The 14552-nt window shown below is 49.3% G+C and overlaps 1 protein-coding gene across 3 annotated transcripts in view; it reads left to right on the top strand.

The window, feature by feature from the left end:
* The first annotated feature begins 1426 nt into the window (after positions 1-1426).
* Positions 1427-14552, top strand: part of LOC147099613 (chaperone Ric-8A-like) — a 37458-nt gene continuing 24332 nt past the window's right edge. For 2 of the 3 annotated variants that reach the window (XM_085969871.1, XM_085969870.1), the window contains exons 1-2: positions 1427-1679; positions 11610-11657. In XM_085969871.1, coding sequence (XP_085825997.1) covers positions 1596-1679; positions 11610-11657 — 132 coding nt within the window. In that variant the 5' untranslated portion in view covers positions 1427-1595. The remainder of the gene's footprint in view (positions 1680-11609; positions 11658-14552) is intronic. The other variant, XM_085969869.1, reaches the window with a different exon arrangement.

Genomic DNA, 14552 nt, shown 5'->3' with positions numbered 1-14552 from the left:
GTGAGTGTGTGTGTGAGAGTGTGTGTGTGAGAGTGTGTGTGTGAGAGTGTGTAAGAGTATGAGAGTGTGTGTGAGTGTGTATGGGTGTGTGTGTGTGTGTGTGTGAGTGTGTGTGTGTGTGTGTGTGTGTGTGTGTGAGTGTGTATGGGTGTGTGTGAGAGTGTGTGTGTGTGAGTGTGTGTGTGTGTGAGTGTGTATGGGTGTGTGTGAGAGTGTGTGTGTGTGAGTGTGTGTGTGAGAGTGTGTGTGTGAGAGTGTGTGTGTGAGTGTGTAAGAGTATGAGAGTGTGTGTGTGTATGGGTGTGTGTGTGTGTGTGAGAGTGTGTGTGTGTGAGTGTGTGTGTGTGTGTGTGTATGGGTGTGTGTGAGAGTGTGTGTGTGTATGGGTGTGTGTGAGAGTGTGTGTGTGTGTGAGTGAGTGTGTGTGAGTGTGTGAGTGTGTGTGTGTGTGTATGGGAGTGTGTGTGTGTGTGTATGGGTGTGTGTGAGAGTGTGTGTGTGTATGGGTGTGTGTGAGAGTGTGTGTGTGTGTGAGAGTGTGTGTGTGAGTGTGTACGGGAGTGTGAGTGTGTGTGAATGAGTGTGTGTGAGTGTGAGTGTGTGAGTGTGTGTGTGAGTGTGTATGGGAGTGTGTGTGTGTGTGTGAGTGAGTGTGATAATGTACAGGAAGGATGTGATTGCATTAGAGAGGGTGCAGAGGAGATTTACGAGGATGTTGCCTGGGCTGGGGAATTTTAGCTATGAGGAATGTTTGGATAGGCTGGGGTTGTTTCCTTTGGAACAGAGGAGGCTGAGGGGAGACCGAATTGAGGTGTATAAAATTATGAGGGGCCTGGATAGAGTGGATAGGAAGGACCTATTTCCCTCAGCAGAGCGGTCAATAACCAGGGGGCAATGATTTAAAGTAATTGGTCGGAGGATTAGAGGGTATTTGAGGAGAACTTTATTCACCCAGAGGGTGGTGGGGGTCTGGAACTCACTCCCTGAAAGGGTGGGAGAGGCAGAAACCCTCATCACATTTAAAAAGTACTTGGATGTGCGCTTGTAGTGCCGTAACCTACAGGGCTACGGACCAAGAGCTGGAAAGTGGGATTAGGCTGGAGAGCTCTTTGTCGGCCGGCACGGACACGATGGGCCGAATGGCCTCCTTCTGAGCTGTAAATTTCTAGGATTCTTTGTCGGGGGGAAAATGATACAAGTCCTTAAAAAAGAAATTGGCAGAAAATCCCAATTTATAACAGCAGGCCACCAGAATGAAGCACACTTTTGGAAATCTGCCCAAATAAATTCAAAACCCCAATTTGCACAGCGTGGTCCTGGCGGGGTTAAAGGCTATTCAGTGGCACTGGGCAGGGCTGTGGTGGTGAAAGAGTTGCTGCTGTCAGGGATAAGATGGTTTTATCTCCTCCCATTGCTCTGATGTCACACAGAGAGAGAGAGAGAGAGATCTGCAGGAGGAGGATTTAACACGGCTGTACTCCCATCTAAACCTCCCAATCCAAGAGAGGGGTGGTGGGGGGGTGTTGGGGAGCTGAGTTCTGAAGTGAAGAACACACAAAGCTCCTCAGTGTCTTGGTCTGAAGGAAGTAGCAACTATGGAGCTGGACATGTTACTGGACATCTTGCAAACTGGGGACCAGGAGATGGTGCGGAACGCCCTGCTAGAATTTAACCAGGAGGTGAGGCGCCTCTCAGAGAGAGAGAGAGAGAGCATCACGTTTTTGCAAACTGTTTTCTGTTGCTTAAAGTCTTTGCATTGCCCTCCCTCCCTCGCCTCTCCACCCAGCAGAAACGGGGAGGCCCCCCAGCTCCTGCCTACTGCACATCATCCTCTTTAGCAACACAGCTTTAACATGGGCTGTTTGAACTCAAGGCAATGTTGCACACACACACAATAACCCACAAACATGCAATGGATATTTGCGGCGTGCAAGAACACACAGTGCAACTTTTACATCCGATTTTCCAAGCGTAACTGAACGATCACATTTTTGCGACGCAATGGCTTGTTTCCCCCCCAGGAGCTGGGATGGGAATGCGACGCAGTGGGCTATTTTGGGGTGGGGGGGGGGGACATGTCCATTCATTCAGCAGGGAGTGGGGAGGTTGTTGCGTTGGTTCTTTCTCTATTTTTAACTGTCGTCGCATTGTGCAAAAAAATTGCCGGTGCTTTTATTTTTCAATCACCCTTGGAATTCCTGTAAATCCGCAAACTGCTTTTTTTAATATGGCAAAATGCAAATCTGGCCTGCGCTGCTAATCTGCTCGAACGGGCAATGCTAGTTGGTAATCTGGCATCTAAAAATAGATGTTCTGTCGAAATGCAAACTGAATATTTTTGCATCCAGTTCAAAGGTGGTTTTAACAAGTTTCATTGCATTTAAGGTTGAGCCATTTATCTCCCCCCCATTTAAAAATAATTTTGAATAATTCATTGCACCTACCTGAGGAAAGTCTTCCAAATGGACGCCAGTGTTCTATGTTATTTTTTTTGGTATATATAGGGAAATTAAAATGTTGCTAAGGTTGTAACTCCCTGTTGGCTGGGTTAAAACTACAAAAATGATAACGGACCGAATGGGTCACATAACGTGAGCTTGTGAGGGGGCTGGCGGGATGGGGGGTGGCATGGTGGTTGGTGGTGGGGGAGAAACCAGAGTGTTAAGATCCACGCGAGTCACTCATACACAATGCTGGGTGCAACTGCCCAGCTCATTCCACTCCGCCAAGTTCCCTCGCAAAATTGGCCTCGGACGGGAGCCTCACCGCGAGCAATGCCAGAGGGGGGATCTGTGAGTGATACAGTATTAATAGCGGTAATAATGGATTACAGTAACCTGAGGTAGGAGTGAAAGAAAGGAAAGATTTGCATTTATATAACGCCTATCACGACCGCAGGTTGTTCCCAAAGCGTACAGCGACTTTAAATACGCCCGTGACACTACCTGGGTCTCTTTTCTCTTGAATAGAGAAGGCAGAGGGGCGACCCTAATAGAAGTCTTTAAAATTATGAGAGGTTTTGATAGAGTGGCTACAGAGAGAATGTTTCCACTTGTGGGGAAGAGCAGAACTAGGGGCCATCAATATAAGATAGTCACCAAGAAATCCAATAGGGAATTCAGGAGAAACTTCTTTACCCAGAGAGTGGTGAGAATGTGGAACTCGCTACCACAGGGAGTGGTTGAGGCGAATAGTAGCGATGCATTTAAGGGGAGGCTGGACAAGCACGAGGGAGAAGGGAATAGAGGGTTACGCTGATAGAGTTAGATGAGGAAAGACGGGAGGAGGCTCGAGTGGAGCATAAACGCCGGCATGGACTGGTTGGGCCGAATGGCCTGTTTCTGTGCCGTATATCCGATGTAATCCTGTGTAACCTTAGTTTGGTATTTGTAGTGAAATCACGCTTCAAAACAGTGACCAGACAGATCCCTACCTCACTGACAGTAACACTAGCTCTGAGGGTCCGAATGAGGGCGCATGGGCAATATATAACTTCATCACCCAGTGTCCCGTCAAACTGTCCCAGGAAGCCAGGCAACCTGTTCCAATTTGTCCTTGTATTTCTTACTCGCTGCTTTGTCCCTGTTTGAATCTCATGGGCCCGGAGTGACGTAATAAAACTCACTACGCACTTGGTTCGAGTATAAAGCAAGGCTTTAATCAACTTGTTTCAAAACATGGAGGTCTAGTTATCCTTCACTAGTTCCTGTTTACAAAATGTCCTGGGCAAGCTGGGCCCACGCCCGAGTATTTATACTCCTTGGACGGCGCCACCAGCTGGCCGTCCAGTGTTATTTCATGAGTCTTTCTTCATGGATCATAAGATTCATAACACGGAGTTTTTAGAAAGGGCTGTTCTTCGTACTGTTGCCTCAATTGGTGGATAAATCCTAAATCAGAACACCAAGAGCTGCTGATGTCATTAACCTGGGACATCTGCACATTACTGGGAACCCGGGATTTATAGTTTGCATGTGGTCTCCAAGGCCTCATCACTGTGGGTAGATGCTGAGAGGTTGTTTCCCCTGGCTGGAGAGTCTAGAACCAGGGGCCATAGTCTCAGGATAAGGGGCCGGCCATTTAAGACTGAGATGAGGAGGAATTTCTTCACTCAGAGTGGGGGTGAATCTTGGAATTCTCTACCCCAAAGGGCTGTGGATGCTGAATCATTGAGCATGTCAAAGGCTGAGATCGATTTTTGGACTCTAGGGGAATTAAGGGATATGGAGGTCGGGCGTAAAAGTGGAGTTGAGGTCGAAGATCATTCATGATCTTATTGAATGGCGGAGCAGGCTCGAGGGGCCGTATGGCCGACTCCTGCTCCTATTTCTTAATGTTCTTAAACTGGAGGCCAAGACTGTCTCCTCCAACAATGGACCTTCATCTACTTCAGGTCCAGGCCCAATACCTCAAATTAAGGCCAAACAGTTCAGGAAAGCCTAGCTTGGCACAAAGTGGGTGGAGAATTGGAGTAACCTGTCCCAGCCCCTTGCACTTCTTTGTTGTGTCTGGGAAAATGCTGATTTCCCAGTTTGGAGGGAAGAGGAAAATTCACCCGAACTAGTCCAATTCACCCGAGCTAGGACCCGACACCGCCCGCGAATCCCTCGCGCTGCCCGCACCTTCTCCAGTGCGCCGCCGCTGCCTGGCGAGATGCTGTGCCCGCGCAGGATGCACTCAGGTGGAGTTCCCAAAGTGGCGTTGCAGTTGGGAAGGTGCCAAGCGGGAAGCTCCAGCAGCCCTTGCAGCAATGGCGGCTGGTGACCTTTATGGCAGGTGCCTGACCTGCTTAACCAGGCCAGTGTTACCATGGCAACGGGCCCTCCGCACGTGCACAGTGCCTTTTATCGTCTTGTCCATTCCTATCTTTCATTATAAGAACATAAGAATTAGGAGCAGGAGTTGGCCATTCGGCCCCTCGAGCCTGCTCCGCCATCCAATAAGATCATGGCCGATCTTCGACCTCAACTCCACTTTCCCGCCCGATCCCCATATCCCTTGATTCCCCTCGAGTCCAAAAATCTATCGCTCTCTGTCTTGAATATACTCAACGACTGAGTTCCACAGCCCTCTGGGGTAGAGAATTCCAAAGATTCACCACCCTCTGAGTGAAGAAATTTCTTCTCATCTCGGTCCTAAATGGCCGACCCCTTATTCTGAGACTGTGACCCCTGGTTCTAGACTCCCCAGCCAGGGGGAAACATCCTCCCTGCATCTACCTTGTCAAACCCTGGAGGAATTTTATACGTTTCAATGAGATCATCTCTCATTTTTCGAAACTCCTGAGAATACAGGCCCATAAGAAGAAAGCAAGGTCAAAGGAAAGAGTATAAAAGAAAGTCTTGCATTTCTACAGCACCTTCCACGACCTCGCTGAAGGTAAGCATGCAGGTGCAGCAAGCGGTTAAGAAGGCAAATGGTATGTTGGCCTTCGTAGCGAGAGGGTTTGAGTACAGGAACAAGGATGTCTTGCTGCAGTTGTACAGGGCCTTGGTGAGACCACATCTTGAGTATTGTGTGCAGTTTTGGTCGCCTTATCTGAGGAAGGATGTTCTTGCCATGGAGGGAGTGCAGCGAAGATTCACCAGACTGATACCTGGGATGGCAGGAATAACGTATGAGGAGAGATTGGGACGATTGGGCTTGTACTCGCTGGAGTTTAGAAGAATGAGAGGGGATCGCATTGAAACTTATAAAATTCTGACAGGACTGGACAGACTAGATGCAGGAAGGATGTTCCCGATGGTCGGGGTGTCCAGAACCAGGGGTCACAGTCTAAGGATAAGGGGTAGGCCATTTAGGATAGAAATTAGGAGGAATTTCTTCACCCAGAGAGTGGTGAACCTGTGGAATTCTCTACCACAGAAGGCAGTGGAGGCCAAATCATTAAATATATTCAAGGAGGAGTTGGATATATTTCTTAAGGCTAAAAGGATCAAGGGACATGGGGAGAAAGCAGGGACAGGGTACTGAATTTGGATGATCAGCCATGATCGCATTGAATGGCGGAGCAGGCTCGAGGGGCCGAATGGCCTACTCCTGCTCCTATCTTCTATGTTTCTATGTTTCTCAGGACGTCCCAAAGCGTTTTACAGCCAATGAAGTACTTTTTGAAGTGTAGCCACTGTTGTGATGTAGGAAACGAGGCAGCCAATTTGCGCACAGCAAGCTCCAACAAACAGCAATGTGATAATGACCAGATCATCTGGTTTAGAGATGTTGGTTGAGGGATAAATATTAGCCCCAGGACACCGGGGAGAACTCCCCTGCTCTTCTTCAAAATGGTGCCCTGGAAGGGCAGACGGGGCCCGTCTGGTTTAACGTCTCATCCGAAAGACAGCACCTCTGACAGTGCAGCACTCCCTCAGCACCGGCACTGGAGAGTGTCAGGCCTGGATTACGGGGTCCAAGTCTCTGGAGCGGGACTCGAACCCACAAACCTCTCGCTGAGAAACGAGAGTGTGACCCACTGAGCCACGACTGACACCCAAGTGTTGTGTGTAGGTTCTGTTGATCGATCGCAATGGTCTTATACAGTCCTTAGAACTTCCTACATTCCTGACTCTCTCCTTTTGTGGTATGACTTTTTTTGTATAATCTTGCTCATTCCATTAGCCTGGGACGCATTCACCCAGCCGATTAGGCTTGTTTTCATTGCCGTGGATTGTAATCTGTTTATCGTTAAGCGGATGGTGTTAGTTTAGACGGTGGGCTGTTTGAAAGGTGTCAGGTGATGCGCTCATCCTCAAGATCGTAGCACCTTCCTCAAGTGTTCTGTCATCTCCGAGCAACAGACGACAGCCCAGACGTAAACCCAGACGGGTGCACCCCTGAACCCCACCTCCCCCCCACCAGTCCAGACAGGAACACAGATACGCGGTTGGAGCACAGACCAGCCACGCGGCTAGCAGCCCCAACACGCAGTAATCCGCCAACGCTTGGACTCCAGCCCAGTCCCAATTCACAGATGCAGGGGTGGGAGCTGAGCCGGTCCCAGGTCCGTGGGTGAAGTCCAGCCCAGGCAGTCGCGTATCCCCATGGAATTCTGCTCCAACAACAATAAGCACGAGGAGCATTTTTCCACAAAACAGGATGTGGGAAAAGTGGCATGGGCTTTATCATAAATCTCATCATCGAGAAACTACCTATGAAATAACACTGGACGGCCAGCTGGTGGCGCCGTCCAAGGAGTATAAATACTCGGGCGTTGGCCCCAGCTTGCCAGGGACATTTTGTAAGACAAGGAACTAGTGAAGTACAACTAGACCTCCATGTTCTGAAACAAGTTGATTAAAGCCTTGCTTTATACTCGAACCAAGTGCGTAGTGAGTTTTATTACGTCAGGCTTCTAAAATGGTCGGGGGGTGGGGGTGGTTTGGAGCAAAGTGTGTTCACACAGATTTAGAAGACCCCTGTTTGGTTTATCTGCGAATGGAATTTGTTTCCCCTAAAGACTGTAAACAACGAAGGATTCATTAACCTGTCTCAGCGATCGATAAAACACCTCACGCCTGTTGGTAAAACACCTCATCTCCCATCGTCTCTGATCCCTTTCTGGCTGTGAGCAGAGAATGATAGACCACCGGAAGACAGGAAGTCAGCTTTTAAAAACAGGAGGCTGTGAAGGGAAGCTGTTTCCAGGGTGAGAAACAGTACGCAGGAATGTCGTTCGGAGCTATTTTCTTTACGTCAACTGAGACGACCCACTGATGTGGGGAAACAGGCTGTTACAGTGCGGGGGGCGGGGTGTTACAGTGGGGGGAGCAGGGGGTTACAGTGGGGGGGGTAGCGGGGTGTTAGAGTGGGGGGGCGGGGTGTTACAGTGGGGGGGGCGGGGTGTTAGAGTGGGGGGGCAGGGTGTTAGAGTGGGGGGTAGCGGGGTGTTACAGTGGGGGGGGCGGGGTGTTACAGTGGGGGGGCGGGGTGTTACAGTGGGGGGAGCAGGGGGTTACAGTGGGGGGGTAGCGGGGTGTTAGAGTGGGGGGGGCGGGGTGTTACAGTGGGGGGGGGCGGGGTGTTAGAGTGGGGGGGCGGGGTGTTAGAGTGGGGGGTAGCGGGGTGTTACAGTGGGGGGGGCGGGGTGTTAGAGTGGGGGGGCAGGGTGTTAGAGTGGGGGGGCGGGGTGTTAGAGTGGGGGGCGGGATGTTACAGTGAGGGGGGTGGGGTGTTAGAGTGGGGGGGCGGGGTGTTACAGTGGGGGGAGCAGGGGGTTACAGTGGGGGGGTAGCGGGGTGTTAGAGTGGGGGGGCGGGGTGTTACAGTGGGGGGGCGGGGTGTTAGAGTGGGGGGTAGCGGGGTGTTACAGTGGGGGGGTGTTAGAGTGGGGGGGTGGGGTGTTACAGTGGGGGGGGCAGGGTGTTAGAGTGGGGGGGCGGGGTGTTAGAGTGGGGGGGCGGGGTGTTAGAATGGGGGGTGGGGTGTTACAGTGAGGGGGTGGGGTGTTAGAGTGGGGGGGGCGGGGTGTTAGAGTGGGGGGGCGGGGTGTTAGAGTGGGGGGGGCAGGGTGTTAGAGTGGGGGGGCTAGCGGGTTGTTACAGTGGGGGGGCGGGGTGTATAACAGGGTACTTGTTTTATGGGGTAGGAGCAATTTTAATAGTTGCCTGTAGCCAATTTTAATGCAAAATCACTTCAGACGTCCTGAATACGGCCCATGCATTTTGGAACAGTGGTGACTGGCTGTAATATTTACGTCTCAGACCCTCATTTACTTTTTATATTCCAGTATTGCCCAAGCGGTTGCATTGCTCTGTGCGCCTGTGCGAATTCCACTGGCCGTGCAGGAGAAGCTGCCCGATTCCCGGTGAAGCACCACCGCAAACTGCCGCGTCCCGTGCAGCGCTAGTGCTGCGACCCGCGCGCGCCGGGAGTGTTGGATCTGCGGCAGTGCAACGGTGGCATCTGCCAGCCTCTGATTTTCACCCTCACCGAATCTCATTGACACCTTTGGTGGGGCGGATGGCAATCCTTTACGCTTGCTCCCGAAGAACTGATGGTGATAACGTGGAGCCCAGCCCTGGTGTGGGTTACGCAGTGCGAGAAGCATCTAAGATTCTGAGGGGGGTTGGACAGGGTGGATGCTGAGAGGATGTTTCCCCTCGGGGGGAATCTAGAATGAGGGGGTCACAGTCTCAGAATAAGGGGTCGCCCATTTAAGACGGAGATGAGGAGGAATTTCTTCCCTCAGAGGGTCGTGAATCTTTGGAATTCTCTACCCCAGAAAGCTGCGGAGGCGGAGCCATTGAATATATTTAAGGTGGAGATAGACAGATTTTTGAACGATAAGGGAGTCGAGGGTTACGGGGAGCGGGCAGGGAAATGGAGCTGAGCCCAAGATCGGATCAGCCATGATCTCATTAAATGGCGGAGCAGGCTCGAGAAAGAAGAAAGACAGACTTGCATTTCTATAGCGCCTTTCACGACCACCGGACATCTCAAAGCACTTCACAGCCAATGAAGTGCTTTCGGAGTGTAGTCACTGTCGATCAGCTGAATGACCTACTCCTGCTCCTATTACGTTCTTAAGCCGATGCAAGCAATTCTTCAGTGCTCTCACCCTGAGGAGGTGATGCAGTATCATATTAAAGAAAGACTTGTATTTATACTCTGCCTTTCACAACCTCAGGACGTCCCAAAGCCCTTCACAGTCAATGAAGCACTATTTGAAGTGTAGTCACAATAATACAATAGCTTGCATCTATACAGCGCCTTTAATGTAGTAAAACATCCCAAGGCGCTTCACAGGAGTGATTATCAAACAAAATTTGACGCTGAGCCACATAAGGAGGTGTTAGGACAGGCGACCAAAAGCTTGGGTCAAAGAGGTCGGTTTTAAGGAACGTCTTAAAGGAGGAGAGAGAGGTGGAGAGGTTTAGGGAGGGAATTCCAGAGCTTAGGGCCCAGGCAGCTGAAGGCACGGCCGCCAATGGTGGAACGATTAAAATCAGGGATGCTCAAGAGTCCAGAATTGGAGGAGTGCAGAGATCTGAGGGTCTTAGGGCTGGAGGAGGTGACAGAGATAGGGAGGGGCGAGGCCATGGAGGGATTTGAACATAAGGGTGAGAAATTTAAAATCGAGCTTTCCGGACCGGGTCTATCTTTTCTATCCTTTGTAAATGTATTATATCGGGGAAATGTCTGTGGATTTCAGCATTCCCAATTCGCAGTACTCCTGATCAAAATTAATTTAAGATCTCAATTAATGATGACAATTCATCACTGGAAAATCAAGAGTAATGTGATTGGACTCGCTGTTTCAGTATTTATGTTATCATTCTAGGCTGACACTCCAGTGCGGTGCTGAGGGAGCGCCGCACTGCCGGAGGTGCCGTCTTTTAAATGAGACGTTAAACCGAGGCCCTGTCTGCTCTCTCAGGTGGACGTAAAAGATCCCGTGGTACTGTTTCGATGAAGAGCAGGGGAGTTCTCCCCAGTGCCCTGGCCAATATTTATCCCTCAACCAACATCACTAAAAACAGATTATCTGGTCATAAGAACATAAGAAACAGGAGCAGGAGTCGGCCATTCGGCCCCTCGAGCCTGCTCCGCCATTCAATGAGATCATGGCTGATCCAATCTTGGCCTCAACTCCACTTTCCCGCTCTCTCCCCGTACCCCTCGACTCCCCTGTAGTTCAAATGTCTGAAATAACAACAGAAAATGCTGGAAAAACTCAGCAGGCCAGGCAACATCCGTGGAGAGAAATTAGAGTCAACATTTCAGGTCGAAACCCTTCGTCAGGACTGAAAAAACACAGGAAATGAAACAGATTAAAAGGCCAGTTTGGGGGGCTGGGAAATGGGGATGAAAGAACAAAAGAGAAGTGAAGAGACATTAAGAGGTATTCAAAACCAGACGAGATGGTGATGGGACTAGTGGAGACAAAAGACGGCTCTAGATTAGGTGTGAAATGCGCTGGCAGAATGGGAGACAGCTGCCATGTGGGAGAGAGAAAAAGGGGGGAAGGGCACAAAACAAAGGTGTGGATAAAAAATATATATAAAAATGTAATAGAGGCCGAGGTTATGATCTGAAATTGTTGAACTCGATATTGAGTCCGGAAGACTGTAAAGTGCCTGTCAATCTCCGCCTTGAATATATTCAGTGACTCCACCTCCACAGCTCTCCAGGGTAGAGAATTCCACAGATTCACGACCCTCAGAGAAGAAATTCCTCCTCATCTCCGTCTTAAATGGGAGACCCCTTTATTCTGAGACTATGCCCCCTAGTTCTAGATTCCCCCACGAGGGGAAACATCCTCCCAGCATCCAACCTGTCAAGTCCCCTCAGAATCTTATATGTTTCAATAAGATCCCCTCTCATTCTTCTAAACTCCAATGAGTATAGGCCCAACCTGCTCAACCTTTCCTCATAAGACAACCCCTTCATCTCATCTTTATACCAACAGATTTTCTGATGCACTATCTATTATAAAATTACTCATTATACATTATAGAAATGGGGGGGGGCATAAAAAAAAGTATTTGTTGATTTAATTTACCTGTAGTAAATCAGTATTTATACCGAGGCAGTTGGATGAGAGCCTTTCTCCATATTCTTGGGATCTGCCTCCTTGAAGCAAATAACGTTTTCTCTTTGTGTTTTTTTCCCAGTATGCCCAGTGTTTCTTTTTCGATGCAGAGGATCAGGAGAGGAGGAAGGTGAGTGAAGTGGGAATATTCAGCGGGAGTGAAGTGGGAATATTCAGCGGGAGTGGAGGTGGGAATATTCAGCGGGAGTGAAGTGGGAATATTCAGCGGGAGTGAAGTGGGAATATTCAGTGGGAGTGAACTGGGAGTATTCAGCGGGAGTGAAGTGGGAATATTCAGCAGGAATGGAAGTGGGAATATTCAGTGGGAGTGAAGTGGGAATATTCAGCGGGAGTGGAAGTGGGAATATCAGTGGAAGTGGGAATATTCAGCGGGAGTGAAGTGGGAATATTCAGCAGGAGTGAAGTGGGAATATTCAGCGGGAGTGAAGTGGGAATATTCAGCAGGAGTGAAGTGGGAATATTCAGCGGGAGTGAAGTGGGAATATTCAGCGGGCCCGGCCGCCCAACAGGGTACGGGAGCAATATTAGTTACACAAGTCAGGCGGGTTTAACGTCTCACTCGAGAGAAGGCACCGCCAAGAGTGCCGCTGCCCCCCCCCCCCCTCGGCGCTGCTCTGGGAGTGTCGACCGAGCATTACGTTCCATCAAATCGCACAGAAAGAGGCCATTCAGCCCATCTGGTCCGTGCTGGTGTTTATGCTCCACACCAGCCTCCTCCCACCCCTCCTCATCTCACCCCATCAGCATATCCTCCTATTCCTTTCTCCCTCATGTGCTTATCTAGCTTCCCCTTAAATAAGAACATAAGAAATAGGAGCAGGAGTAGGCCATTCGGCCCCTCGAGCCTGCTCCGCCATTCAATAAGATCATGGCTGATCATCTACCTCATCTCCACTTTCCTGCACTATCCCCATATCCCTTGATTCCCTTAATATCCAAAAATCTAGCGATCTCTGTCTTAAATATACTCAACGACTGAGCCTCCACAGCCCTCTGGGGGAGAGAATTCCAAAGATTCACCACCCTCTGAGTGAAGAAATTTCTCCTCGTCTCAGTCCGAAATGGCCGACCCCTTATTCTGAGACTGTGACCCCTGGTTCTAGACTCCCCAGCCAGGGGAAACATCCTCCCTGCATCTACCCTGTCAAGCCCTGTAAGAATTTTGTATGTTTCAATGAGATCACCTCTCATTCTTCTAAACTCTAGAGAATATAGGCCTAGTCTCCTCAATCTCTCCTCATAGGACAGTCCCCCAATCCCAGGAACCAGTCTGGTGAACCTTCGTTGCACTCCCTCTATGGCAAGTATATCCTTCCTTAGGTAAGGAGACCAAAACTGTACACAATACTCCAGGTGTGGTCTCACCAGGGCCCTATATAATTGCAGTAGGACGTCTTTACTCTTATACTCAAATCCTCTTGTAATAAAGGCCAACATACCATTTGCTTTCCTAATTGCTTGCTGTACCTGCATGTTAACTTTCAGTGATTCGTGTACAAGGACACCCAGGTCCCTCTGAACACCAACATTTCCCAATCTCTCACCATTTAAAAAATACTCTGCTTTTCTATTTTTCCTACCAAAGTGGATAACTTCACATTTCTCCACATTATATTCCATTTGCCATGTTCTTGCCCACTCACTGAGCCTGTCTATATCCCCTTGAAGCCTCCTTGCATCCTCCTCACAACTTACATTCCCCACCCAGCTTTGTATCAGCAGCAAACTTGGATATATTACATTTGGTGCCCTCATCCAAATCATTGATGTAGATTGTGAATAGCTGAGGCCCAAGCACTGATCCTTGTGGTACTCCACTAGTTACAGCCTGCCAACCTGAAAATGACACATTTATTCCTACTCTCTGTTTTCTGTCCATTAACCAATCCTCAATCCATGCTAGTATATTACCCCCAATCCCATGAGCCCTAATTTTGTTTAATAACCTCTTGTGTGGCACCTTATCGAATGTCTTCTGAAAATCCAAATACACCACATCCACTGGTTCCCCCTTATCTATTCTGCTAGTTACAACCTCAAAAAACTCAACAGATTCTTCAAACACGATTTCCCTTTCATAAACCCGTGTTGACTCTGCCCAATCCTATTATTATTTTCTAAGTGCCCTGTTACCACGTCCTTAATAATAGATTCTAGCATTTTCCCTACTACTGATGTGAGGCTAACTGGTCTGTAGTTCCCTGTTTTCTCTCTCCCTCCTTTCTTAAATAGTGGGGTTACATTTGCCACCTTCCAATCCGCGGGAACCGTTCTAGAATCTGTGGAGTTTTGGAAATTGACAACCAATGCATCCACTATCTCTATAGCCACCTCTTTCAAAACCCTAGGATGTAGGCCATCAGGTCCAGGGGATTTATCGACTTTCAGTCCCATTAATTTCTCCAGTACTATTTTTTTTACTAATACTAATTCCTTTCAGTTCCTCATTCTCGCTTGACCCTTGGTTCTCCGCTATACTATTCGCCTCAACCACTTCCTGTGGTAGCGAGTTCCACATTCTCTCCACTCTCTGGGTAAAGAAGTTTCTCCTACAGTTCCAAAGATGGTAGAAAGGATACGGGCTTGGTGTTAGGGCAGGAGAGAACGTAAGTGGTCCCAGGAAAGGCCTATACGTGGGCGTGAACACCAGACCAAACTGGATGAACTGCACGGTCTTTTCTCATTCCCACATTCTTTAATTATTCTTTGCGTCGGGCTGTGAAATCCCATTACTTTCTCCCGAGTTTGCCCGGACCTCCTCAACCCAAACACTGACTGCAGCCAAAGGGCCAGCAAGGCCCCGGGCCTTCACCAGTGTTGATTTGAACTTGGTGTCTAGGCCTCAGGCCTATATTCTCGCCAGTGGAGTTGTTTGGGGGAATTGAATCGCTGTCTCGACACTACATAGGGTTGCCAGTTGCCAACCCCCTCCAGAATTGGCCCTGGAGTCTCCAGGGATTAAAGATTAACACTCACCGCGAGCAAAAACCCAGGAGAAAAAGCA

This window comes from Somniosus microcephalus, chromosome 28 (genome assembly GCF_052327205.1).
Source record: "Somniosus microcephalus isolate GS21.2 chromosome 28, FLI_Smic_1.0, whole genome shotgun sequence".
NCBI classification, from domain to species: Eukaryota; Metazoa; Chordata; class Chondrichthyes; order Squaliformes; family Somniosidae; genus Somniosus; species Somniosus microcephalus.
This window is presented reverse-complemented; position numbering and strand designations above follow the sequence as displayed.